This window comes from Megascapheus bottae, chromosome 5, assembly GCF_031878675.1.
Source record: "Megascapheus bottae isolate mThoBot1 chromosome 5, mThoBot2.hap1, whole genome shotgun sequence".
In the NCBI taxonomy this organism is placed as follows: Eukaryota; Metazoa; Chordata; class Mammalia; order Rodentia; family Geomyidae; genus Megascapheus; species Megascapheus bottae.
Window position 1 is genome coordinate 79,896,535 of NC_143513.1, and position 27,729 is coordinate 79,924,263.

Below are 27,729 nucleotides of genomic sequence, written 5' to 3' on the forward strand. Positions count from 1 at the left end.
TGCTGGGCAAGCACTCTGTGACTAGGCCGGACTCCTGGCCCATGAATATCTTTTACTTATATTTTTAGTAAAAGGACAAACCAATAAGCCATACTCATTCCTACTTGTCATACTTTCTTATACTATTGTCCTAAAAATGAGGTAGAATAACATCAATATTGGCATGTTACTACTTTGGGTCTAAACTGAACATAAATTTGTATTTAGGTGATGCTTTAAGAGTGGTGATTACTGTATCTGAAGTCCAGGTACTTTTACTTCCTGAGAACTTAATGAGAAATATACCATCCCAATGAATATATGATATATATATATATATCAGAAGTATATAAATCAGCAGTGTTTCTGTTATCCAGTTGCCACTGACATGAAATTTGGTCAGAGTGGACTCTTGTTTTCTCTTATTCCCTTTTCAGGAAAAAATAAATTCTACCAACTGTTAAGGATTCTCAGTTCACCCTAAGATCTAAAAATCAGGTTCCATTTTTAAATTTCATCTCTCAACTCACCTTACAAAGATATTGCCACTGGAGTTCAACTATAACAGTAAAGAAGATGGAGCTAAGTTCTCATTGGTTTGCGATGTTAGCAGTACTCAAAATTTCATGGTTGACACCCCCCCCACACACCCCTCAGTGTTTCCACAGTCTCAGGGAACAGAACTCTGTTGATTAAGATTCCTTTGATGCTCTTTGTAGGACAATTGAAAGTTCAAAGTTAAGTTTTTCTTTCTGAACTTTTTATAATGTCACATTGTTCAATAATCATCTTTTTTAAAGATCAGCATCTAACATGAGACAAAGAGATAGTTTAAAGGATGTATAAGCCATTTACTGGTTCCATCCAGTGAACATGAATGGTGGGTGAAGAATTACTTATGCAACAATTTTCATGTATATGTACATATATATTATATTTATACTGCCATGAGAATGAGGGATAAGTCTGAGTGATAGATTTTGACAGGGGTTGGATTTTGAGTAGGGACAGATTTGGGACAGTTTTGTCTGGATCATAGGGCACATTCTAGGGGGCAGCTAATAAGATAAATAAGGCACTGATCCTGTCCTTTTTTCAATGGCTCTTTTTAGTTTATTGCATGAAGGAGTTACACTAGTGCAAGTTAAAAGCAGACCCCAAATGGTTGCATTATACAAGCTGTGAGGTTTTTTAACTTGTGACAAGGGACAGAAGAGAAATTCTACTCATTGCAAGGAAATCCTCACTTAAGCTTCAGTGAGCCACAAGCACTTAAACCCCATGAACCTTCAGCTGATCGTCCTTAGCCGGTCCAATCTCTACCAGGAACTGGCATATGTCCTTATGCTGGGTCACCCTGAAGCTGAATTACTTCTCCATATTCTGGATGCTCAATTACAGTACCATTTCTTCTTAAATGCCTTCACTAGTTTCTTTTTTATCATAATCATCAGCAATCCCTTGGACAGTAGTAAGAGACCTTCCTGAAGTTTCTCTGTTGAATTCTTACATGGATATAGTCCTCAGTGCCAGCAGAAGGCAGGTCATTATCCTTCCCTGCATCAGCAAAAGGGTCCATGTGCTCAAGTCCTCAGAGCTTTGGGGGATAGGAGGACAGGCTGGTTCTTTGTTACTCTACTCCCAGCAGGTCAGTCCAGGTGATCCTGTCTTTTGATTATTACTCAGAACCTCTTTACTCAAACGTGATAATTCCAACACACAAACCAGCAGTTTTCCGCTGGCATCAGGCTCTTGCATGCACATCATCCACTCACACTCTCTGTATCTTCATAATTGCCATGAGGCTCTAGGGTTCCCACAGGTATTGATGATCTGAAAGGAAAACATAGGCTTACTGTTATATAATGTTTAATATAACTTTATTTACAATTCTCTTTATACAAATGAACAAGAGTGGGGCCAGGAGTTTGGCCTAGTGGCTGAGTGCTTGCCTAGCATGCATGAAGACCTAGGTTGGATTCTTTGGTACAACATACATAGGAAAACTGGAAGTGGTGCTCTGGATCAAGTGGTAGAGCTCTATCTTGAGAAAGTCCAAGGAAAGTGCTCAGGCCCTGAGTTCAGTCCCCAAGTCTGGCCAAAAAAAAAAAGTGAGTAAGACCAAAACTTTAAATGGATCCATAATCTTTTAGAAATTAAGAAAATGTTTTTTGTAGTGAACCCTAGATTGCCCTGTTAAATTTCAGAATACATAAAACATGTAAATTGAGTGCTTTGATTAATATCACTATACCATATATAATAATTACATATTCTTTGTAATATACTTATGTAATATATTCTTTATAGCATCTGAAACTTACATAAAATTCATAATGTATAAATTTATCATCTTAATGTATCAATATATCACATAAAGAATATATGATTTATAAAACTGAGTTATAGCCAGGAGTAGTGGGTCACGCCTGTAATCCTAGCTACTCAGGGGGCTGAGATCTGACGATCAAGGTTCAAAGCCAGCCCAGGCACAAGAGGACCTCTAGAAAACAGGAAGTAGGGCTTGGCTCAAGGATAGTGCTGTAGCCTTGAGCTGAGGAGATCAGGGACAGCACCCAGGCCCAGGGGTAGGGTGGTAGCCTTGTGCTGAAGAACTCAGGGACAGCACCCAGAGTTCAAGCCCCATGACCCACAAAAAAAAAAAAAAAAACCAAACCAAAACAAAACAAAACAACCAACAGATTTGTAATTTTTCTTTCCAAACACTTCTCATGAAGTCCACTTCAGGTTGCATAGTGAACAGAAACAGTGAGCAGAAAGAGAAACAAGGACTATGTTCTCCAAATACTTCTCTTTTAATTGTTCTTTCTTCAGTGCAGGCAGGCCCAGACAACCAATCATAGCAGGACATGACTGAACCAACACTCCCGTTCTGATTCCTTCCTCCCCAGGGGCTGATGTCATCAACTTCGATGGCCACGTGGTGTTGCCATACCGGTTCAGAAACAAGAAGATGAAGACTCTGAAAGATGTCATTGCCCTGAAATTTAAAACTTCCGAGAGTGAGGGGGTGATTCTGCATGGAGAAGGCCAGCAAGGAGATTACATCACTCTGGAACTGAAGAAAGCCAAGCTGGTCCTCAGTCTAAACCTAGGTCTGTTCTGCTACATCCTTTTATTTTTTCCTTTTAGAAGATGCTTCCTCATTCCTGAAAAATATGAACTATGGATGTATATTGAAATGCTTTCTTAAACCCTAGCTGTGGGAATGTATTTGGCTTAGTCGATTTGCCATCACTAGGACCAAAGACCTCAGAGCACAGCTTGGAGAAGGAAAGACTTAGTTCATTTCCCAGCTTTAGGGCACTGGGCCTCATAGCTGTGGTTTCATGTACAGGCAGAATATGGTAATAGAAGGGGATGGTGGGGCAAAGCTGCACCTCAGGGTGGCCAGGAAATACAGAGGAGAAAGAACCCAAAACAGAATATACCCTTCAATTCAAACCCTCTGCTTCCACCCTCAGGGCACATTTCAGACTCAAGGCATTGCACTGATTATTCAAACTGCTGCTTAAATACTCGTACTATACATGTTCTTATACATTGCCATGGCACGCTTCAGGAAACGGATAATACTTTAAACTGATGAGGTTTATGAACTAATGCAGGACTTAAGTGATATGTTACCTAACATCCTTTAGAGCAATGAACTAAAGTAACTTTAAATAATAGGTCTTGTAAAATGGGTAAATACTGGTAGGTTTAAATGCCTTCATAAAAGGCAGTGGCACCAGTGTATGTGCAATGAGGAAATTCCCCTTGAAGGAAATAATATACTATGCAAGCTGAATTGTGGTGAAATGTCCAACAGTGAAAAAAAAGTGACTCATGGGAGTTATTGTTTAAGGTATTTATTATTCTTAAGAGGATAATGTAATAAGAGAGAATTGTTGTGTAAAGCTCAAGGAAAATCTCTATCACTAGCACTACATATCATGAGCCCAGTGCCCAGTTCCAGTGATTCACAATTGTAATCCTAGATACTCAAAGAGCTGAGACCTGGATGATCTTGGTTCAAAGCCAAGCAGGACAGAAACATCCTCGAGGTTCTTATCTTCAATGAACTAGCAAATTGCTGGACTTCACGTGTGGCTTAATTGATAGGGCAGAAGCTGGGAGAAACCAATTGAAGTCAGAGTGTGATGCCCCCTAAGTTAAATTCCAGTACCAGTATTGATATTAATAATAATAATAACAATAATAATCAACTAGAGGTCATGAAAAATAATGATAATATCCTTCCCTTCTTGGATAAAAATTCTAGGTTCTCTGAAAGGATGCTTCAGAATATCATTTGTTCTAAATGTTTTCAGTTGTGATAAAAAAGACTTGTACAATTTATACTATAAAACACAAAACTAAAATTTACATCCTTATGTGCCTGATAATAGGAAGCTACAAAGTGATCCTGTTTACCAAACTACCATATAAATTATCAATATGAATGTCCAAATATTCCTGAGTAAAGCTTAAATTCTATATATTACTTTTATTACTTGTGAAAGTCCAGTATGAAAGTGTAAAACAACTTCAGTTAACTTTTATTTATGCACGGGTGCATCATCCTACATATTTATGCTTAGGTTTACAACTTTTTATGGTCCACATCTAAGCTGAATAAATAAGCTTCCATGAGGAAAAATAAAAAAGGAAAAAATCCATATCACATAATTACACAAAAATATTGAATTTTCTTAATGTTAAAATATCAAAACACCAAAATGCACATGAAAGCCTAGGAAAATCCAAATGTCAAATATGGAATTTTAATGTTCTTCATGAATAATAGATCCTACCAACTCCATAGCAATACCAAGATGCTAAAGGAAAATCTAAGTACTGCATATAAATGATAACTCACAAAAGAAAAAAATAGACATTAGACACACACTGAATACTTAGCCAGACTAGCTATAAAAGAAATGAATAAGAAAATGAGTAATATTAACTTCTGTCAAGTAGGAAAACATGCCTAAAATGATATCAGTGTTGTGTGCATGACCAAAAAAAAAATCCCTTTTTGATGTTCTGCCAAAAAAAGATGTTTTCTGAAAAGCATTTGACAATATATCTTCAGACACTTTAAAATAGGTTGTATAATCTGATCCAAATACAATGTAGGTAAATGAGAAATTATCAAAAAGGACTGATGCCCAACGATATGTTTCCACAGTATTGCTTACAAGGTGAAAATTTTGGCTCATTAAATATAAAAAAAATGAGTTCACAAACAGTTGTTTCATTCTTTAGGCATAAAGGGGATTTTCAAAATAATTCTTTCTTGTTAAATAGTATCATTGCTTTACTAGTTTGAATGAAACATTGAACAGGGCGTTCACGAATTCAGTGTGTCTTATCAGTGTCGCCCCTCTGTCTCCCTTTGGCCCGCCCCTTCCCTTATTCCTCTCATTTCTCTGGTATGGAGAGTGACTTCTTGTATCACATTCTCTCCCTTTCCCCTCCATCCTTCTACTCCTCTCCCCTTGTTTATGCCCTGGGCAAGTGTACCCATTTCCTACTGCTTCTCTTATTGGGCTTTAATTTAATCTTAAAAAGAATTATACTGTTTGAGCGCTCCATAGAATCTATTATACTTCAGTTAATTCGTTTGCAACCCCTTGCTTACTTTCCAATGTGTTTATTTGTAGAATTATAGGTACATTCAAGTAACAACATATGAGGGAAATAGTGAAACCTGTGTTTCTGTAGGTCTCGCTTAATTCACTTAATATACTTTTCCCAAGTGTTTCCATTTTGTATGAATGGCACAATATCATTCTTTTCAATAAAGGAATAGAAATTCCAGTGTGTGTGTGTATGTATGTATGTATGCATCTATCTATCTATCCATCTATCTACCTATCTAATCTAATCTACCTATTTATCTATTTTCATGATCCATTTGTCCACTGAGAGACATATGGGCTAATTCCATATCTTTGCCATAGTAACTGAGCAGACAGAGCTCTGGTAATGCCTGTCTCTAGTCCTCCATCTCAGGTCCTCCTCCCTAACTTTTAATTATATGGGGAAATACTATGTAGTATTAAATACAAAGTATAGATTATAAAAATAAAATAATATATCAATAGTCACATTATAGGTATACTATATATTCTTATATGGTCAAAACGCACACATATATAATTGAATATATGTTTATGTGTTTATATATACACATTTATACATATGAAAAAACATTGGGATAAATTAAATTAGGTCGATCTAACCTGACACCAGTGATTTTCTCCAGTTATACTTGATACTCACGAAGTTAAGACCTAAAATATTCTGGTTCAAAGCCTGCCTGAGTAGAAAAGTCTGTGAGATTCCATCTTCAACTAACTAAATAAATGGCAAAATAAAAACATGGTTTAGTTGGTAAAGTTCCATCTATGAACAAGAAAGCCAAGCAAGGCCTAAACGCATGACAAGGACCAGGAAAAAAAAGTTAAAAATTTAAAAACATAATTGAAATCACTTTTAGAGGTAGAAATACTTTTGTATATTATTTGACTGTTAATTCTATTATTTTATTTTGGTTGATTATTTGTGTATCTTTGTATGATGAACATGTTCATTGTGCTACCTGGGGAAAATGATTTGAAATCATTTTACAAACAAAACCCAATGAGCCAGGTATTGGTGGCCCCTGGCTACAATCCTCACAACTCAGAGGCTGAGTTCTAGGATTGCCATCCAAAGCCAGCTTGGGCAGGAAAGTCGATGAGACTCTTATCTCCAATTAACCAGCAAAAAAAATGAGAAGTGGAGCTATGAGTCAAAGCGCATAGGACACCAGCCTTGAGCTCAGAAGCAGGATTATGGAGAAGAAACTGGCACCAAAATATTTTCTGAACGATGTGCCTGCATCTGGATTCTGTCTAAAGTCATGTATTTTTACAGGTCTTTATTCTTCCTTTTTTTTTCTCACAAATGAAACATGCAGAGTAACCTTTTAAAACCAGCTCTGGTTTATAGAGGTGTGACATTAACTTTCTAAAATAAGTAACTGGTCCTATGACCTCACAAAGAAAAGTCCATTACCTTTCCACTGGAAAGTGATTTACTTCTAGAGTTTTATTGACTTCCTGGGTTGTATGACAGGCAGGACAATAGTTTCCTGTGAGTGCCTACCGCCAGTTTTTTTTTTAACACTATTCATACAATAGCATGCAAATCTCTGCTTCTCAGCGTCTAGTATGAGCTTTAAAAGCAGTAATGTGTCTTAGATGTATTCCCCCTTATTTCTGGATTCCTGTCTCATTTCACACACACACACACACACACACACACACACACACACACTCCCAATAAGTATCATTCATCAACCTTTAATTTCTTTATCATAAGTAAGATACTTCTGATCATTTTCTTCATTTCCTACGTGAAGACACAGAGGCGCCATCAATCTCCTGGACGTCAGAACCCAGGGCCTCCGGCTTTGCAGCCACTCTGTGAGGCTGATTTCAGATGTGACTTACCAAGAGTTTGCAGAATTCATGGTACTGTCCAAAAAAAAAATTGAAAAGTGCTAGTTTTTTTCATATATTTTTTATTGTAATTAATAGTTTTTAAAGGAGGCACACTTTGGTTTTGTTTCTTGTGTTTCTTGAAGACAGATCTTGCTCTTTAGTCCAGATGGGCTTTGAACTCTCAATTCTTTGGCTTCCACAGTTATGATATTGATAACTAAGTAAGGAATCATTTCAGAATCAATAGATTCTGATTCCTCAGTGTGGGGCTTACAGCCATGATCTACCATACCAGCTAGAAGAAGAGACATTTCTATTTTCCATTTCAGATAACTTCTCAGCAGTTGGAAACTAAAATGTTTTTAAGTACAGTTCTCGACAGATTTCCCTAGGCTAACCTCAGTGGCTAGAATTTGGCACCGTGAAAGGAAAATCCTCCATGACTCAAGTGGGCTGTGTAGTGACTGGGCTGTTTCTCCTTTGCTCCTGTGTCTCAGGCAGCAACCAGCTTGGCCCCATCTACGGGCACACCTCTGTAATGGCAGGAAGTCTGCTAGACGACCACCACTGGCACTCTGTGGTCATAGAGCGCCAAGGACGCAGCATTGACCTCACCCTGGACAGAAGTGTGCAGCACTTCCGCACCAATGGGGAGTTTGACTACCTGGACTTGGATTATGAGGTAGGCAGGGGGGCGTGTGGGAGGGGGGCAAAGCTGACCTATTTACTAAACACCCAGGACACCTTTCTGTAGGGACCTCTGGGGCCTCTCAACCCTCAAACCCTAACAACTAGTCATCAATCACCTGTCATTTGAGGTCCTGTTCAGTACGTTCAGGGCTTTGTCGACAGAAAGTTGACTAATGCTTACTACCAAATGTTGAACAAGAAATCTTCATTTCTTTTAACATGTCGTTGAAAACTCCATGGCTGTAAATGAGTCTTGTGCTTTGGTCGTTTTCTTTCCTTGGAGATAATTGTCATGAAATAAGCAGAGTGAAACATACTAGAGTTTACAGATTGTGTATAAAGGCATATTTTTACCTTCTAAACAGCCAAAGATTAAAGAGTAAAAATTCATGATCATCATGATGTGTCAAATATACCTACATATATGATATATGTATAAGATATATTAATATCCATCGCTCTAAATGTAAACTTTTTCGTAGGCCTGTTAGATTTTTTAAAATAAATTATTTGGATTGCAATTCGCACTTTTCTACATCCATCAAAAGTGTCAGTCATATGTATAGATACAAGTCCTTAAGGAGATATTTATTAGAGTATTATATAAAATTTTAAGGTCACACTATATGTACAACATTAGAATCTCTCTAAAATATAAAGACTAAAATACTATTTAGCTAGAGTTTTGCAAGCTTTCTTAGCCCATGGAGCTGTTAAGAGTTTTACTAGTTTTCCATAGCAAGCCTAGGTATATGAGTTCAAATGGCCCCAAAGTTGGGCCCTAATAATTGGGTAAACTTTGGAAAATGCACAAATGTATTTTCATCTCTGACCCACATATCAGTAAATGCTCGCTTGTGTGAGGAATATGCTTGTACTCAGATATTGGAATCCAATTTAACTGTACCCTTCTCTCTAGTGCTCCATTTTATGCTATTTGATTACACTCTGTTTTTATCAGAGGGGCAGCAAGATATTCAGCATCACAAAGGTCACAAGTTAGAGTAAAGCATTATTTCATACTGGACAAGTTCACCCCTTGAGGTAGTGTTCTGGGCAGCATCCATTCACAGAGTAGTTCCCTATGTTTAACTGTGGCACCCCACATGTCTCCTGTGCTGTCTTGCGTTCCTTGATATCATAGACACATAGCCTTACATTTATGTATGCCACTGACAGTTTTGTGCATTGTTTTTAAATGTGGAATCTGTTCACTATAAGGAAATACATAAGAAAAAGTCAGAATTTATAGCTTCAATTTTTAAGTTTCTTTGTATGTTCAAAGAGCAGCTAAATTTTGTGTGGTATGAATATTTTACATCCACTTGGAAACAGGGAGTTAGCATGGACCATACCACATAAACCCTGATCATGACTTAATTAACATCAAGCAAATTAAAGGTTATTGGTAAATAATTAAACCCCAATATGTTTTCAGCACAAAACGATTATTGAAAGTGAAAAGAGGTAAAAAAAATCACAGCAATCTAGAGCTCCTCTAAATTACTATAACTCTTGGCTCTTGTGAATTATGTCCCAGTGCACAGAGAGCTTGACGATGAATTATTTATCTTCCATTAAGAAACTCTCACGTATAGTAGAAGAGGTAAGAAACTCTGAAACATTACCAATGGGCAAACACAATCCAAATTAAAATAAAAAAAAAACACAGAATTAGAAATCTGGGGTCAGAGACCCCACTGTGCTCGTGATACATCCTATGAATATTCATGCACACACACCACTGTCCACGCAGGGCCTACAGTTTCGTGGGCACTTTACAGCCTGTTTATACAAAACGCTTTATTTGGGAACCTCAGCTGTAGACTAAAATGCCTGGGATATTTTGACAGACACTTGGGAGAAATTTTAAGTTTACTGAGAAAGAATCCAGATAGACATATATTTCTTTGTGTAAAGCAAGAGCCTAGGTCTGGGAGTGTAGCCTAGTGGTGGTGGGAGTGCATGCCTAGCATTCATGAAGCCCCACATTCAATTCCTTGGTACCACAGATACAGAACAGGTGGGAAGTGGTCCTGGGGCTCCAGTGGAAGAGCTCTAGCCTTGAGAAAGCTCAAGGGCAGTGCCAAGGCCCTGAGTTCAAGACCCAAGCAACAGCCTGGTCTTGTTCCTTCCAGACAGAGAAGTTATTGGTATGGGTTGATGGGTTATAATAAATTGAGTGTGTATTTATAACTCTACATATATGTACACATATATGTATATGTATATATACATACATATATACTTTACACACACACATACACACATATATATATATATATATATATATATGTTTGCATGAAACCCAGAGACTCTATTAGCCAGTCTCTCAGTTTCATTCACATTTCATATCTGTACCCATGGAACAACTAGATACATAACCACAGGCCTCATGAATATCAGCTGAAATCTAAAAACCCTTGCATTCCTGCTGAATAATGAAAGTCTAGCCTCAGGGGTGAGGGACCACCCCAGTCTTCGTATTTTCACCATGCTGTGTGCTAGTTCTCTGAAGTTAGTCTGCTTCAAGTCTTTCAGGGTGTGCAAGGCCAAGGGCGTGGAGGCAGAGGGTGGAGGGGTGCTGAGTCTTGCTGCCAGCAGGTTTCACCTCCCAAGTAGAAGGGGAGGACCTGTGTCCTTCTCTGATTTCCATGATTTAAACACAGCACAATTGATTTCATGCTACAAACTTGATAGCATCAGGCAGGAAGCTGAGAAAGGGGTCACTACCACGTGACCGATGTTTCCATCATCAGGACACAATGGATGTCAACAGCCTTCCCAGCACACAGCACAGGAAGTGTAGCCATGAACTCACAGGTGATAGGAACTTTCCTGTGTCATGCAATTTAAGCCTGACATCATTTGATTTTTAATAATGCCTTGGTGCAAAACCAGTTCTTACCTGATGTGAGCAGGATCTCGCTCTGCCTAGATAGAAGGGGATTATAGAAGATGGATATCAGCAAAGAGACACAATGCACGTCTCTGTACTGCTAATAGCAGCCACCATGGAAATGTTTCCGGTAGGGGTATTATGAGCAACGTGTGTCCATCATGATTTCCCATCAAGCTGCCAGCTCAATTGGAGCCTGGTGGGAGGAATGATAAACAGATGTGTTTTCTTCACCTTTTTCCTCGCCCCCCCCACCTCTTTTGAGCCAATAATACCAAACGAGAGGACAATAAATTGATGTCTGGCCAGGTGTCAGTCTATCTGTCCTTCGCTGCAATGTTATTTTCTGCCATTATCTTTTGTAATGCACCTTTGCTTAGGAAGGAGGGAATAATTCCCTGTCTATAGCAGAGCCACACACTGGCTAGGACTATAAAGAATTACAATCACATAGGTGCAAATAGAATTGGAAGGCTGAATCTGGATCCATTCCCGACCCTTTCTGGCAGTGTGAAAGTGGGTAACTCATATTCCCCCAGTCTAATATGAAAAATAATAGTGTCTTTCTCCCTTGGTTATGTAAGGAAGTTGTAGAAAGAAACACACACATCCTAGCTCATATATAAATACAAGCAAATGCACCTTCTCAGTCCAGACTCCTTACATTCCAGTGGTGGCTCCTGGCAGTCCCTTTGTTCCGCTCTGGCATGGCATCCCTTTCTGCTGCACATCACTCCCTAAGAAGGCAGCTTGCATGCCAATTTGCTTTCCAGCCAGCTGAAAGGAAGTTAGATGAAATAAGAGTGTCCCCTCCCTACTTTATGGCAGGTCCTGAGATCACACACAGCCCTTAGAATTAAACACTATGAAGACAAAACTAGCTTCCAAGAGGTTGATAAATGTGTGTGGATATTACCTGGCCACTACTGGGCTGAGAAGCCTTGTGTTTCTCAGAAGAAGAGGTCTCAGTCAGACTTTCTAGCTAATGAAATTGTGACATTATTTGTAAGGCTTTCTATAAGATGGATGAACTTGGTTTTAACCTAAAATATACTTTAAAAAGTATTATCAGAACAATCAGGGTACTCCCCTCCCCCAATTTTTCTAGTTCAACCACATTATTTTACCAATGAAAGCAGATATCTAGAAATAGGATGGGCATACTAATGTTCTATGATAACTGGGACGAGAACCCACCCAAGGGATGAGACTCCCTTGAGTCTCTCTTGCTGCAGCAGGCACCTTCCTAGATTTTATCACTACTGGTTCTGGGGGGAAAAAAGATGATAACACACTCCATTTTAGGGCCAGTATTTCTCACCATTAGTGTAAGAAATACTTAGCATCTGAGTAAGGGTACTATGTAAAGAAACCAGTTCAGATCTACCACTTGGGACACATCTCCTGGCCTGATTTGTGTGTGGTTATTTGCGAGACATTCTCATGTAATTTTCTACCCAGAATGGCCTCAATCTCAATCTTATGGACCACAGCTTCCTGAGAGGCTAGGATTACAGGCATGAACCACCAAAGTCCAGCTCAATCTTTTCTTATATGCTTTTATTTTCTCAGTTTTCTTCTTTCTTCCCCATATATTAATTCCATGGCAAATGACATATACTCAACTAAGCATGATTAATAATAATTAATTTTATTTTAAGTGAAGCCTTTAAAACATACTGCATCATAAACTAACATTAATTAGTCTTTTTCATTAAAACCAATTAAGCATTTTAATATGCCAGGGCTCCAAATTATGGAAAATAATTTACATCTCAAAACCTCCTAGAACCAAAAGCATTTTTACCTTATATTTTAAATATGGTATACTGGCTTTTACAAAAATCCCAACTATGGCTTTGACTTAAAAATAAAACCACTTATAATGATGATATTAAAAACAATAACAACAAAAATAAAGGAACAGGGCTCTAGTGGCTCACACCTATAATCCTAGCTAGCAGAGTGACATAGATCTGAGGATCACAGTTCAAAGCCAGCCCAGGTAGGACAGTCTCCATGAAACATGAGACTCTTATCTCCAGGCAACCACCAGAAAACCAGAAGTGGTGCAGTGGCTCAAACTGGTAGGGCACTTGAACAAAACTTGAGCAAAAGCTCAAGAACTGTGTCTAAGCCCTGAGTTCAAGCCCCAGGACCAACAAAAAAAAACCAACCAAATAAACAAAGGAAAACTAGAATCTGCATTATATGTCTTTTGATTGCAAATATGATTACAAGTTAATATATGAATACAGCATTGTAGTGAATGTTCCTGGCACTGTAGATAACTACTTGGTATAACTGTATACTCTGCAAACTGAATGCTGTAAGGTTTACACAGACAAAAGATGAAGGGAAATGCACATCTCCTATAAGCGATAATAGCTAAAGGGACACATAAAATGCATAATGGCCAATTTTCTATGACTTGAAACACCTCTAATATCTCTAAACCTATATTGCTCTACTTATATCCCTGTAGTCCAAAGAAGTCCTTAATCAATATAGTAATGATATTTTTGAGATATTTCTGTACTCAAGATAAGTTTAATGAACTTTTGGCTCTGGCAATCATTGGACTGTAGTACATCTATGAAGAATAAACACAATGTATTTCTCTACTTTCAGCTGCAGTTTTATTTATTTAGAATATTAGTGTTGGTTATCTTGAGATTACTGGCAGTGTTTATTGATGTTGCATCTTTGAATGATAACCATGAAGAATAATGTTGTAATATCACTTGATAAAAGCAATTTGCTGGGAAAATACATTTAAAATAGTCTCTGAAAAATTTATCAAATGCCTTTAAAGTGACAAAAATGCAAGGGGTGTTGCTATATTATCCTTCAAGCTGTAATCTACTTTCCAGAATGAATGATTGTGAATGCACTTCGATAACAATGTAATGCAATATGCATAGATTTTTGTAGGCAAAACACTATAGGGCTGTACATTTTGATTGAGATAAGATACTTGACATGGTTTATAGTCATAGTTTTTCTGTTTTTTTTTAATGTCATGTAGATATTTTATATTGATTTCCTTTTTTTCTCTCTCTTAAAGATAACATTTGGAGGCATACCTTTCTCTGGCAAGCCAAGTTCAAGTAGTAGAAAGAATTTCAAAGGTTGCATGGAGAGTATAAACTACAATGGAATCAATATAACGGATCTTGCCAGACGGAAGAAATTAGAGCCATCAAATGTGGTAAGAATTTGGATCTTCGGCCCAATACTGGCCTATTAAAAACTCCAAGAGTTTTTTTTATATTTATGAGGTATTGAGCAAGGAGCACCAAATCACATTTTTATCTTGTTTGTCCTGGGTTCTAGAATGGAAAACAAACTTTATTCTTATCTGACATTTGTGTAGGTATGTGATATACCCTGAGACCAGATCATTGCTTTGACATGAGGCAAAACTGACATAATACATGTAGCAGGTTTTCCTCAATTGGCCCACAGAATATTACAACCAGTGTACTTGATTCCTTGCATTTAAAAAAGACAATTTTCAACATACATTTCGCTCCTGCCAATCAACTAAGTTTATATTTTTATATGTTCTTATTTGCTATTTATAGCTTTATTTACTAATTCAAAGACTTTTAAACCATGTGCTTTATGATGTTCACTCTTGCCAGTTGTGGGGCTTGAACTCAGGGCCTGAGCACTGACTGTCCTTGGGCTTTCTCAAGGCTAGAGCTCTGCCACCTGAGCCACAGCACCAAGTTTGGCTTTTTCTATGTATGTGGTACCAAGGAATTGAACCTGGGTCTTTCTGCATGCTAGGCAGGCTCTCTACCACTAGGCTACACTCCTAGCTCATTGATATTCACTTTTAAGTTTTCCAAGATAAGTTTTTTTTGAAGTATGTAAGTGAATGCCCTTTTTCAAAAACTTGAATGATACTAAATATTATACAAGTCAATAAAATTTGATTGCCATACCACTAAAAAAAAATCATGAGATAAGAGGTTCAAAGTATTTTTCTTCTGGCTCTTAGATGAGTTGTTTCCACTGGATTTTAGGGAGAAGAGCCAAACTCAGAAAATGTGACAAATCCTCTTTATTCCATTTAACTGCTGAGGATCTCTCAAAACATAGTAACTTAAGCCAGGCATTCGTGGCTCATACCTGTTATCCTGGCTACCCGGGACGATGAGATTTGAAGAACACAGTTTGAAGCCAGCCAGGGGAAAAACCTGGAAAAAAATCTCTGTGGTCTGAATGGTAGAGGGCTAGAATTTTGTAACACAGCTCAAAGAGAAAACCCACACCTTGAGTTGAAGACCCGGGACCTATACACACACACACACACACACACACACAATACATATGTATGAATAGTTATATTTATATAGCTGTGGGCTCCATATGGTTCTGTGAACTAAGAGGTATTTCTAGACAGCAATGTAGTGTTTTTTTTCCAACAATGCATGAGATCCTGGAGATGAATACACTAGAGAGAGAAACACTGAAATAAATACTATCATGAGCTTTTGAGTGTTTCTGCTGGGTTTCAAAACAACTCAGATGGGGACTGGGATGTAGCTCAGTAGTAAAGCATTTGCCTAGCAAGAGCAATATCCTGGGTTTGATCTCCAGTACCAAAAAGAAAAGACAAAAAAATACAGGTTAAAAAAAACCCCACAAAAACAAAACAAGTCAGATGGCCTAGGAATAAAAATAACAGAAATATTGTTGGATAAATGGATATGGCTTGATGAGCAGACAAAGTTCAGGTTGGAAATAAGAAACCATAAAGCAACCACTTAATACAGTTTAATGCTCCTTTAATATTTTCCTTCAGAACAACAAGGAACTCACACTTATAAAAATTTGAACATTGATGGAAATTTCGCATATGGCTGCAGTGGAAAAATAGTAATGACTACATTTATAGACAATAGATACTGCATTGGGTGTGTTATGAACACCTATTAAAATCTAAGATCAATACAGAAAGAAGTTATAAATGTTCTGTAGATAAGGTTATTATTTAAGCTGGTATAGTAATACACTAAGGTCACTCTGAGGGACAAATGCAAACTGGAGGATCACGCTATGAGACTAACAAAATGATCGCATTCTTTCACAGTGTTATTTTTAATTATCAATAGTATGTGCACAAACACCTTCACTCCCCTCGCCCCCCATTATGGGAGAAAATGTCACCAAGGTCCTTCTGCTTTTGTCATTGTTGTTTGTTGTTGCTTCCACTGTTGTAATTTAGAAATTATTGCATAAGGTGGAAATATATGGAATTTGCATCACTGGAATATTTTTGTTTCTACCCAGACCTTACTGTTAATCTCTAGCGAGATCCAACCACAGATCATTGTATTACCGCGTTCATTTTTCAAGTTCACTTAACTACAGTGTGTTGTGATTATAAATGCTGTTTCAAACCTGAAGTGTAAAAGTATAGGTCTCTGTTTATAAAATATTCATAAAATATTCCTATAAATGTATTCCATTTTCACAAATAATTTCAGGGACAGATGGAGAGGGCTGGCTATACTATTATATCCTAATCTACATACCTTCTGAAAATTCTAGGCAGACGAGAAACAAATAAGACATTTTCAAAGCAGCCTTATAAAGGCAAATGTTTATAGCAAAACAAAAATTCCTTTTAGAACTTTAAGAGGTTGATATTTCAGTAAGAGTCACAGAGGCACTGATCCAAGTCCTTTCCCCACACCTCCATGTCTTCGTAGTGTACAAGTTTGAGTCAGCACCATTACTCAGGAAGAGTGTCCCGTTTCGGGGAGAGACAGGCCCCATGACACAGGCATGCAGGCAATGGTCAGATCTCAGTTCCTTGACATTGGTACTTCTCCGCAGCAAAAGAATGCAATTGCAAAGAATCACCTGCAAGGGTACAGAACCACTTTAATTGGAATATTGATGCAGAAAGACAACCTGCCTAAGACAACCTATGTGCTGACATAGACAAAACAGGTAGACTGGGAATACATATACGCAGTATTGTAATATATGGAATTAGCTATCTAAATAGTATACACATAACATATGCGTGTATACCTACATATGTGTACATACACATATATTTTAGAGATAAAGACATAGAGAACTGATGAGAAAAACATCATCAGATGGCATTCTTTAACAGCCATTAGGACAGGTAAAAATAGTTGGAACAAGCACAGATTTTCAGATCTTTAGAGAGGTATTTAGCTGCTAGAATATATAATCCAGTGTACAAGAGTGGCAAATTGATAGTTTTTGTCCTGAACACACAGTTACTTTACTAGGTCCAGAGGATCGAATGCATTGCTTGCATAAGCTCATCTTAAGGAACCTAAATGGAATTTTTGAGTTGCATAGCAAAATAATTAGTAGTAAACATTATAGTGATGTCAAGGTATGCCAATAAAACCCAAGCTATTTGCTCTGACATAGCCATTTAGTGCCAGCAAACAAATAACCATCATGTACTCTGATACTAGTCGTATACTACTGTGCCTTGGCATGGGTTAGGGAGAAGAAGGCAGGAAAAGGCACACCACCTGTGTTAGCCTGTTATTCCCCCGGCAGTGCTGCTGGCCCAGCCGTCCTTCCCGAGCCTGAGTGACAGGTGTGCACTCTGCATCCACGGTCAGCCCATCCTATCAGCCATCAGCCTCACAGTGAGGGTCTCGGCTGAGACAGGACGCTGGGTGGCACAGGCACAGTCCATTCACAAGGACTTCTCCTTCTGCTTGCCACCATCTGAGCTTTCTACTTAGAGATTCGTTCCCCCATCTCACATGAATGTTTACCTAATACCTATCTGTCTTGACTCATGCTTTTCTTCTCTTCTTTTTATTTTTAGGGAAATCTGAGTTTTTCTTGTGTGGAGCCCTATACAGTACCTGTCTTTTTTAATGCTACGAGTTATCTGGAGGTACCCGGCAGACCTAACCAGGACCTGTTCTCGGTCAGTTTCCAGTTCCGGACGTGGAACCCCAATGGTCTCTTGCTGTTCAGCCACTTTGCAGATAATCTGGGTAATGTGGAGATCGACCTCACGGAGAGCAAAGTGGGTGTTCATGTCAACGTCACACAGGCCAGGATGAGCCAAATTGACATTTCCTCAGGTCAGTGATGGGTTGAAGCAGCTTTTTTATTTCCAATATTGTGTTCAGTTTTGTTTATTAGTGTCACATACTTGTGATTCTACGTTCACTCAGAGGCTTGCCGTCCTTGCGTGGTGGATTTGGGTGCTAACTAAGGGAAATGAAAAGGAAAAGGTTGAGGATGAAGAAAGAAAGGGACTCACAGTGGCCAAGAGGAGCTGAAAAGATCCCTGGAGGTTGCTTCGAACGTAATAGAGAAACCCTTGTTGTTTTAAGGGAGCATTTTATACTTACGATTAAAACATGTTTACCATGATCTGATATGTTGACCTGAAGGCCATTCCAACAACTTTTACTATTAGCAACAGTACACCATAAATTTAATTATAAGTGTAAAGGAATATGTGACTTTTTGAATCAAAACTCCAAAGTGATCCTACTAAAAGTTGGCTAGTTATCAGGGAAAAACAATAAGAAGAGGTCAATACCATGTGGAATGAGTATATTTTATATCAACTAAGGGAACACCGGCTTGACTAAGTGAGTTCATGGTTGGGAAGCCAGTACTGAGTCATGAACACGGGGCCTCAAAGCTCCCAGGTGGCTTTTTCACTCAAGACCAACACTCCACCATTCGACTTACTGTTAGTTGTGCTCTAGGATTTTTGCTGGGTAGGTGGAGCTGAGACGCAGGGACTTTTCTGACTGGACTGGCTTTATATCGCAATCCATCGACCTCAGCCTACTGAGTACTGAAGAATTCCAGGCATCAGCAGTGATGTGAGGAGCTGAGGATTAGGTAATGCTAGATGAGAATTAGCACCAGAACATGCTTTGATCATATTGACACAAGGAACGCTGACATTAGCAATTGAGGTATTATAAAGAAATGATTGGTACATGTGAGATGGGACTTATAAATAGCAAAAATGTCAAATTTGCCTGGGTATTCCTTGTTTTGTTTCTCTAGGTATTTTTGTTTTGTAAAGAACAACTTGGAATAGGGTAGGAAGTACTAATTTTTACTGAGTATTTAGTACACGGCAAATAATGTGAGTGAATATTACTATGGAAAGCTCAGTTGTACAACTGTGAGCTCTGATTCTAAATCTCTGTGCACACACCTGATACCAATCCTAGCACATGATAAATTCTACCCACCATGTCTCCCCCTTGGATTATAAGCATTGTAGCCAAACTTTCCTTTCTTCTATCTGTAACTATCAAGGCTTCATTAGAAAAGAGTCCAACAATACTTGTCAAGTTCAATACCCTTGGTCTTTGAACTGGTTGGTGCTCAACAGAATCTCTCTTGGTGAAGGCTTTATGTTTTCTTGTGCAATGGGCTCTGTGCTTGTGGATGTGGATGTAAGTGAGGAGGATCAAGGAAAGAAGCGTCCTCTTAGATGTATGCCTGGATTCTTGAAATTGGAAGCCACTGTGAACAAATTTGATATTCACTGTCTCTGCATTCATTAGTTATGAGTTTGTTAGTTATCCAAAATGATAATAAACTGTGTGTTGACATGTCTTTCCTACATAAGCTCACTCAAATAGATGTATAGATCTGTAGGGACTAAATAAGATAAACCAAATACACATAAAAATTTACACAGTTGAAGAACCCCTGACTGTTTGGGTTGAAGGATCTTTTCTAAGACTCAACATACAAAGTCATTCTAGTGACCAGTGACTAGGGATCAGAAGATTCTAGGTTCAACTCCTGGCTGCTAGTCCCTGCTATTTCGGGGCCGCGAGTTTGGCCTAGTGGTAGAGTGCTTGCCTAGCATGCACAAAGGCCCAGGTTTGATTCCTTGGTACCACATACATAGAAAAAAAGCTGGAAGTGGTGCTGTGTCTCAAGTGGTAGAGCTCTAGCCCTGAGAAAAATCCAAGGACTGGCCAGGAGTTTGGCCTAGTGGTTAAAGTGCTTGCCTAGCATGCACAAAGACCCGGGTTCGATTCCTTGGTACCACACATATAGAAAAAGCTGGAAGTGGTGCTGAGGCTCAAGTGGTAGAGTTCCAGCCTTGAGAAAGTCTAAGGACAGTGCTCCGGCCCTGAGCCCAAGCCCAGGACTGGAAAAAAAAAAAGTCCAAGGACAGTGCTCAGGCCCTGAGTTCAAGCCCCAGGACTGGTTAAACAAAAAAGTCATTCCTAGTCCTCACACCTGACAGTCTCTGAGAAAATTCAAACCAGCTGGCCATTTTTTTTGCAATGATAAAATATAAACCTAATGATTAAACCATTTGTTTATTTGATTTATTTAGGATTCTTTTTTTTTTAAGCCATCATGGGGCTTGAATTCTGGGCCTGGGCGCTATCCCTGAGCTCTTCAGCTGAAGACTACTGCCCTTCCGCTTGAGCCACAGTGCCACTTCTGGTTTTTCTAGTGGTTAATTGGAGATAAGAGTTTCATGGACTTTCTTGCCCGGGCTGGCTTTGCACCATGATCCTCAGATCTCAGCCTCCTGAGTAGCTAGGATTACAGGTGTGAGACACAATATCCGGCTTGGGATTGTTTTCTAACTGAAGCTGTACTTTAAATAAATTTTTTAAAATTTTATTGTGAAGGTGATGCCCAGAGGGGTTACAGTTACATAGGTCAGGTAACGAGTGTATTTCCTTTTGAACAGTGTCAGCTCTTCCTTTGTACTCTTCCATTTTTAATAAACAAAGAAACAAGGGAATTGGATTTGTGACCACTAATTCATCCTAATGATTTGCCTAAAGATAATAAAATAGACTTTAGAAGCTGCTTCAGTTTAGCCAATCTGGGCATATAAGAGAATGATACGAAATCTGTACATTTCTAAAGTCTTATTTTTAGAGAGTTTAATAAGAATAGACTAATAAAAGTCTAATAGACTTTTTATTCTGTACACATAGAAAGTATTAATAAACACTGTTCAGATTTGAGGGAAGCAACATATGTAGAAACATATTCATTAAAAATACAACATATGACAATTTTATTTGTATGTTGTCAAATTTGTAAATATATATAATAAGCAACAACAACACAGAAAGTAACAACTGCATGCCAATTGGTTATTACTTGTTTCTAGAAATACATTGGTTAAAAACATTTTGAATATGCAGACAATCTGAAGGAGAACCTACCAATAGCCTTTTCCCTGTATATCAGCAAAGTAGCATATGGACTGGTTCAACAGAGAATAGATTTGTTAATACCATCTGTGTTTCAAGATCAAAGCAACTCAATTGACTCAAACTCTTTGTGTGAGGCTGGGAAGGATGGGTAGCAGGATGAAAAGGGTAACTGGATCAAGATGCATGCTACTTACAAACAGATGTGCAGAATGGCAGCCCCTTTGCACAACTATCAGCTTTGTGTGTTCTGTCTTAGATAGTGTTGTTCTCAGGGACTGATTTATCACTAACTGACAAATAAGAGCAGATTTACTGTGAGATTCATGTTTCCCTTGTGCATGAGCCTTCATCCTGAGCTTATTCTTCCATTATCTCTTCCTTTAATGGCAGTGGACTCACTTAAGAACTTAATCAAGATATGGAAATGAGAGGTTTTTCTTTTGTTATTGTTGTTGTTAATCTAATATGTGAAGTTATTTTTCTTTCTTTTTCTTTCTTTCATTTTTCTTCCTAGTCTCTTTTTTTTTTTTCTGTTGTCACTGTTTTTGAATTTGGTGCCTGGTGTCTTCTATATATGTTTATCTGACTGGGGGGAGGAAAGGGGAACAACAAAATGAGATAAAAGACAAACGGTGAACCAATAAGATACTATGTTGAAAATGATCTTTACAACTTCAGGGGCGGGATTCACTGGGGGAGAGGAAGTGGGAGAAAATGAAGAAGTAACAATGTTTGACAAAAAAAAAATGTACCCATTACAGTATTTATGCAAGTGTAATCCCTCTGTATATCACCTTGACAATAAAATTAAATTTAAGAAATTAAATTAAATAACTTAGACTCCAAATACACTTGAGTTTGCAGTTATAAATTGCAAAATTGATTTTAAAATATTTCACTATACTTTGGATAGTGTTTACTAATTTACCAATGCATAATTATGTACTACAGTTGATAATAAAAATAGAGGGAAAATTAGATGACAAATAGGGTCCAAAGAGTAGATAAATAAGAAGAGAATGCTTTTTATTTATCTTTAAGAAACCTGGAGAATGTGGATCTAGAACTGATCTCTCCAAGTGAATTTCATCCAAATACAATAAGAAAGTATTTTAGGTTCCACTCAAGATCAAATGATATGTATGTGTCCATATACATATTTATGATTTATTTATGTGTGTATATGAGTTATATGTATGATTTACCTATATTTGTTCAGGTAAATTACATATATATATATTTTTATATTATACATGTGTGTAATTTTTGGTGAGGGTTGATCCTGGGGTTTGAACTCAGTGCCTGGGTGCTGTCCTACTCAGAAATCACACAGTACCACTTCTGACTTGTTGGTGGTTAATTGGTGATGAGTCTGATAGCCTTTCCTGTTTAAGTTGGCTTTGAATGGTAAATTCTCAGATCTCAGCCTCTTGAGTGACTGAGATTACATGCATGAGCTTTATCCAGATACTTGAGTACTTTAAATGTGATTTAATAAGTATGATATTTTCTCTTCTTTTTATTTCCCCATTAAAATATCAACATGTCCCTCTGTCATGGTTTTATGCCCATGAAACTCTGACCTACAAATTTAAGTGCTGGTATTTCTAACATTTCAGTTAACTAGAGTTATTTAATCCATCATTCCATTTGGAAAACTGAATGTGTCTTTTGAGGATAATTTTTATATCTTACAATAGCATAAGCATTAACACACATTACTTTCCCCTTTATTACTGAAAGCAAAAGACTGACCTACCATCTGTAATCAAGTTTTCATTGCTAAATGCCTCAATTTTATACCACCAAATACAGACAAATATTTATAATAATCTTTGTGATGCGCCCATTCCAATAAGGCTCTAAAATGTGATTCAGCATGTATAAAAAGGGAAGGAGGTGATTTCTAATAATGTCTTATCTCAGCAATTGGAAAAACAAATCAATTCATATTGATTTGCAAACAAAGCTTTTCAGAAAAGTCATTCTGAATATGTCTAAGTCCAGATCAATGGTTTAGCTGAGCTTGGGTGTTCGGTCCTCCTTGTTTTGTTTCGGTCCCTGTTACTTCAATTTTACAATAAGTGTTTGGCATCAAAAACTGCTCAGAAATCTCGCTTCTGCAAAGATCATCATTGTTTGTATTTCCATCTCCAAAGAAAATCTTCTGTGGCCTTGTTTCCTTGACTTTTGTTTCTTAGTGAAATTTCTTCGCAAAGCTTCAAGCTCTACCTGTGTCAGAAAGGCAGGTGTTTTGCTGATCTAGATGTAGCTGAGGGACTCACTGGAAAACACCAACAAGCTCACGTCCCACATGAGCAGGTGCATTTTATTTTTTTTATTTTTTTTTACTTAATTTTTATTGTAATGTACAAAGGGGTTACAGTTATATTCATCAGATAGTAGGTGCATTACTTCTCACACATTGATACCCCTTCTCATGTTTTTGTCCCCATTTGCCTCCCTGCACCCCTCCCAATCATCTTTTTTTCCCTCCTTCCCTTTCCTATTTCAAATAAACAGGTGCATTTTCTTGGAGCTGTCTCTTGACACTACCTGTCCTAAGCAATTAAAGACCCCTTCCCCTAATTCATTATTTTTTTAAGAAGGTAGTCAGGTATAGCTTTATATACTTGTAATCCTACCACATGAAAGGCAAGGCAGGAGGATCATGAGTTTTAAGCCAGTGTGAACTCTATACAGAGATGAGGACTCATCTCCTACTGGTTTGAAGACAGCACAGGCGGAAAAGTCTATGAGACTTTTATCGCCAATACATTCCTCAGAAAAAGCTGGAAATGTTGCTGTGGCTCAAAGTGGTAAAATGCTAGCCTTGAGCGAAAGAAGATCAGGGACAGAGTCCAGGCCCAGAATTCAAGCCCCAAGACTGGCAAAAATTAATTAATTACTAACAACTAGCAACAAAAAACTAATTAATTACAAAAAAAACTAACAACCAAAAGAAGCTAATAGGATAGAATTTCTTTATAAGAATGAATCCATACCAATCTACAAAGTTTTCTCTGAAAACTTCTCCTTTGTGATAAATCATTTCCATCAGGTAAGATAGATTTCCTTTGTAATACAGGGGATGTTTTAAAAATATTTTAATTGCTTTCTTGGAAGTGAATTTCAGCTCTGTGGTTTCAACCTGCTGATTATTTCAAGATTCCTTCAATAAATGTTCATAATTCAGAAATTAAATAACATATAACTAGACAGTCCTCTATGTATTTCAAGTGATTTATTTTAGAGTTGCTATAGGGAAGCAATTGGAGAATTATTTGTTATATATATTTTGTCCCTTCGCTCAAATAAAAGCCATAATTATTAGAAGTTTTAGAAATGCTACTCCCTTTTGATCCATTAAATGTGAGTTATTTCCCTTCTTGAAAATTAAGAGTTACACAGATATTTATCTTAGCATAGATGCAATAATAAAAATAATTGATAATGGACAGGTGATTTTGAGGACTGTATCCTTATGTGGAATACTATTATGTCAGTATTCATCGACTAAAAGTTCATACTGTGGAGAATTATTATACTATGAATAAACATGTTTACAACACTTCTAAGAAGGGGTCCAGGCATGGAGGGCCACACCCACAATCTTAGCACTTAGGAGCCAGAGGAAAGAAGATGAAGTTCAAGACTAACCTGGGATAAATAGTAAGATCCTTTCCTAAACTAAAACAAAACAAAAAGGAAGGAGAATATGGCATTAAATTTATTTTTATGAATATGTAGCTAGTGCAAAGGTTAGAATGAAATAATATTAAAATGATTGCATATAATGAATGGGTTATCAATCCATCTTATTGATTTCTTAATCAGTTTCAGGTACCTATTTTTTACAGTAAATATCAAATTTTGTTAAAGATAAGTGTACTATAAAATAATTGACCACCAGATGCTGGTGGCTCATGCTTCTAATCCTAGCTATTGAGAGGGCTGAGACCTGAAGATCACCCTTCAAAGCCAGCTCAGGCAAATAAGTTCAAGATTCTTATCACCAGTTAATCAACCAAAGGCCAGAACTGGAGGTTTGCTTCCAGTGGTAGATTGTCAGCCTTGAACAGAAAAGTCAAGCGAGAGTTTGAAGTCCTGAGTTCAAGCAGACCTGGTATGCTCCACCCTTTTGGCCCCATTAAAATAATGGAGGTAAGTGTTGCTGGCTCAGGCCTGTAAGCCTATCTACTCAGGAAGTTGAGATCTGAGGCAGGAAAGGTCTACAATAGTCTTATATCTAAAGTACTAACAAAGCCAGAAATGGGGCTGTGTCCAAGTAGTGAAGCATTAGCCTTGAACAAAAAGAAGCTCAGAGACAATACACAGGCCTTGAGTTCAAGCCCTAGGACCTGCACAAAAGGGAGATAGGAGGAATAAAATCACACACACACACACTCAATGAACAACATATCGATTTCTCTCTCTTACGTTGAACCAATGAATCAAATATCACTATTCCCAAATAATGTACAAAATATGGCCCCACACGAAAGTGTTCTGATGGGTTTAAAGGCCTTAAAGAAGTTCTACTCCAGCTCAAAGCTACCTCAAAGATGCAGAAATCAGCTGTGGCTCCAAGATCTCCGGGAGGGGGGGGGGCGGTGATAGGATGGAGAGCTGACAGAGAAGCACTTTCCCCACACGAGGATCCCTGGACTTATCTCCACAATCACAGACATACTCTTAGCCATCTCCCCCTTTGCTGGTTTTATTATCCAAATTCATGAGTAGCCTCGGCGTGGAAGCCACACAATACCCAGGCAAAAGCATTTGAGCGAATGCTATCTTGCCCTTGGGTACGTTTGCCCAATGGATTTTTTACTGTGTTCTGATTCCCACAGTGGCCATACCATCTCCTTGCAAACTGAGTGGAAATCTACTTTTAATTACATTTCAGTGCATTCTGGCACACTTTTCACAATAGGTGCATTATATTCCAAGATGAAAAAAGCCGGAAGGAATGCTTTGGAAAATCATTTTGTCACAATGGGGATTGACTTACTCTTTAGAAAGCAAGGTGGAGACCTTAATTTATAATCATACTCCAGCATTCCATATCTCTTGTAGTTTCTTTAACATTTCCTGGCTTTAAAAAATGTCTTTGCCTTTTCCAGGGAAGATGAGCAAAATGTGATTGAATGCCTCTGTGTTGGGGTGGGGCAGAATGAGAGATAGTTTCTTTTATTGTAAGAGTAGAACAAAATGATAGTAATTTTTGATGGATGGAATGGAAGTTAAACTTTACCGAAGGGACCCAGGTCATGTTTTAAAAGTTCCAGTTTATTGTACAAATAACTAATCAGAAAGACAAAATCATCTATCACCAGAAAGGAGTGTATAGCCTTGAAGTTCCATAGTTCATATACAGAGACGTGAGCCTGGAAATGCCTCCAAAAAAAGAATGCAGAAGCTCATAGACACAAAAGAAATTTGCATCCTTTCCACTCAAATGCCCGACACTTCTCAAATGATAGAGAAGTTGGCAAACTCAAGTTATGTAGATGCATATGAAAACACGGTATCTATGCCAAGCTTAGACTTCTTTTTTTTGTAATTGAGTACCTAATTTTCTTTCAAATATTAAACAAAATATAAAACATGTAGATAATAAGCAATCAGGGCATATAGACCTTGACAATCAGAAAGATGCATAGCTACGTATTTCCACTGGAATCTCCAGCACCCATACCCCACTCCTCCACTCACCTCCTGCAAGTAATCAGTTCAGGAAACTTGGCTTGCACAGGAAATTCAGACTGTGATACAATAGTATCTGTCAGCATGAGTTTTAAACAGTCTGTAAAGAATGCAGGCTGATTGGATTACCTGTTGCTTGGTTACTGTTACTTGCACAATGGAGCTTCATTGTTCCTGTGCGCGCGTGCACGTGTGTGTGTGTGTGTGTGTGTGTGTGTGTGTGTGTGTGTGTGTCCTGCCAGAGATGGTAGAAGTACTTTGAGAACTTTGCAAAGTGACGAGAGAAGCAAAAAGAACGATTTACCTGTATTTCACATAGGGTGTTGAGTCACACGTACCTCTTAGACTCTTGTATTTTTACAAAAGCTCTTTACAAGAAAATCTGAGGAGAGTGCATAGTAGTGTTTAGAAAATAGCTACCTGGTGTTTTGGCTCCAAACATAATATCAGAAAAATATTTATGAACCTGTCTCTACCTTTCAGCATGACTCAGTTCCACATGACATTTTGTTCTGCTACATTTCCCTTGAGAATTTTCTAACCTGAACACAGACCCTCCTTCTACTGAATGAATTCCTACATTTCTCCGGATGTCTTGTTTCTCCTCCATTACCACCACATTTTCCCCTCCCATGCCCCAGGAGCCACTTATTACAATTGGAATTCTACCCAGACCTTTCCTACAGCAATTATTAACGTCTGGCGTTTCCTATGCTTTTCACAAACTCTTCCTTTCTTCCTGTAGAATTTCAGT

The 27,729-nt window shown here is 37.9% G+C and overlaps 1 protein-coding gene across 1 annotated transcript in view; it reads left to right on the forward strand.

Moving 5' to 3' along the window:
• The window catches only part of Cntnap2 (contactin associated protein 2), a 1,438,942-nt gene that overhangs the window by 652,475 nt on the left and 758,738 nt on the right, over nt 1-27,729 (forward strand). The window contains exons 5-8 of the mRNA XM_090332259.1: nt 2,892-3,095; nt 7,973-8,157; nt 14,132-14,275; nt 17,909-18,173. Coding sequence (XP_090188385.1) covers nt 2,892-3,095; nt 7,973-8,157; nt 14,132-14,275; nt 17,909-18,173 — 798 coding nt within the window. The remainder of the gene's footprint in view (nt 1-2,891; nt 3,096-7,972; nt 8,158-14,131; nt 14,276-17,908; nt 18,174-27,729) is intronic.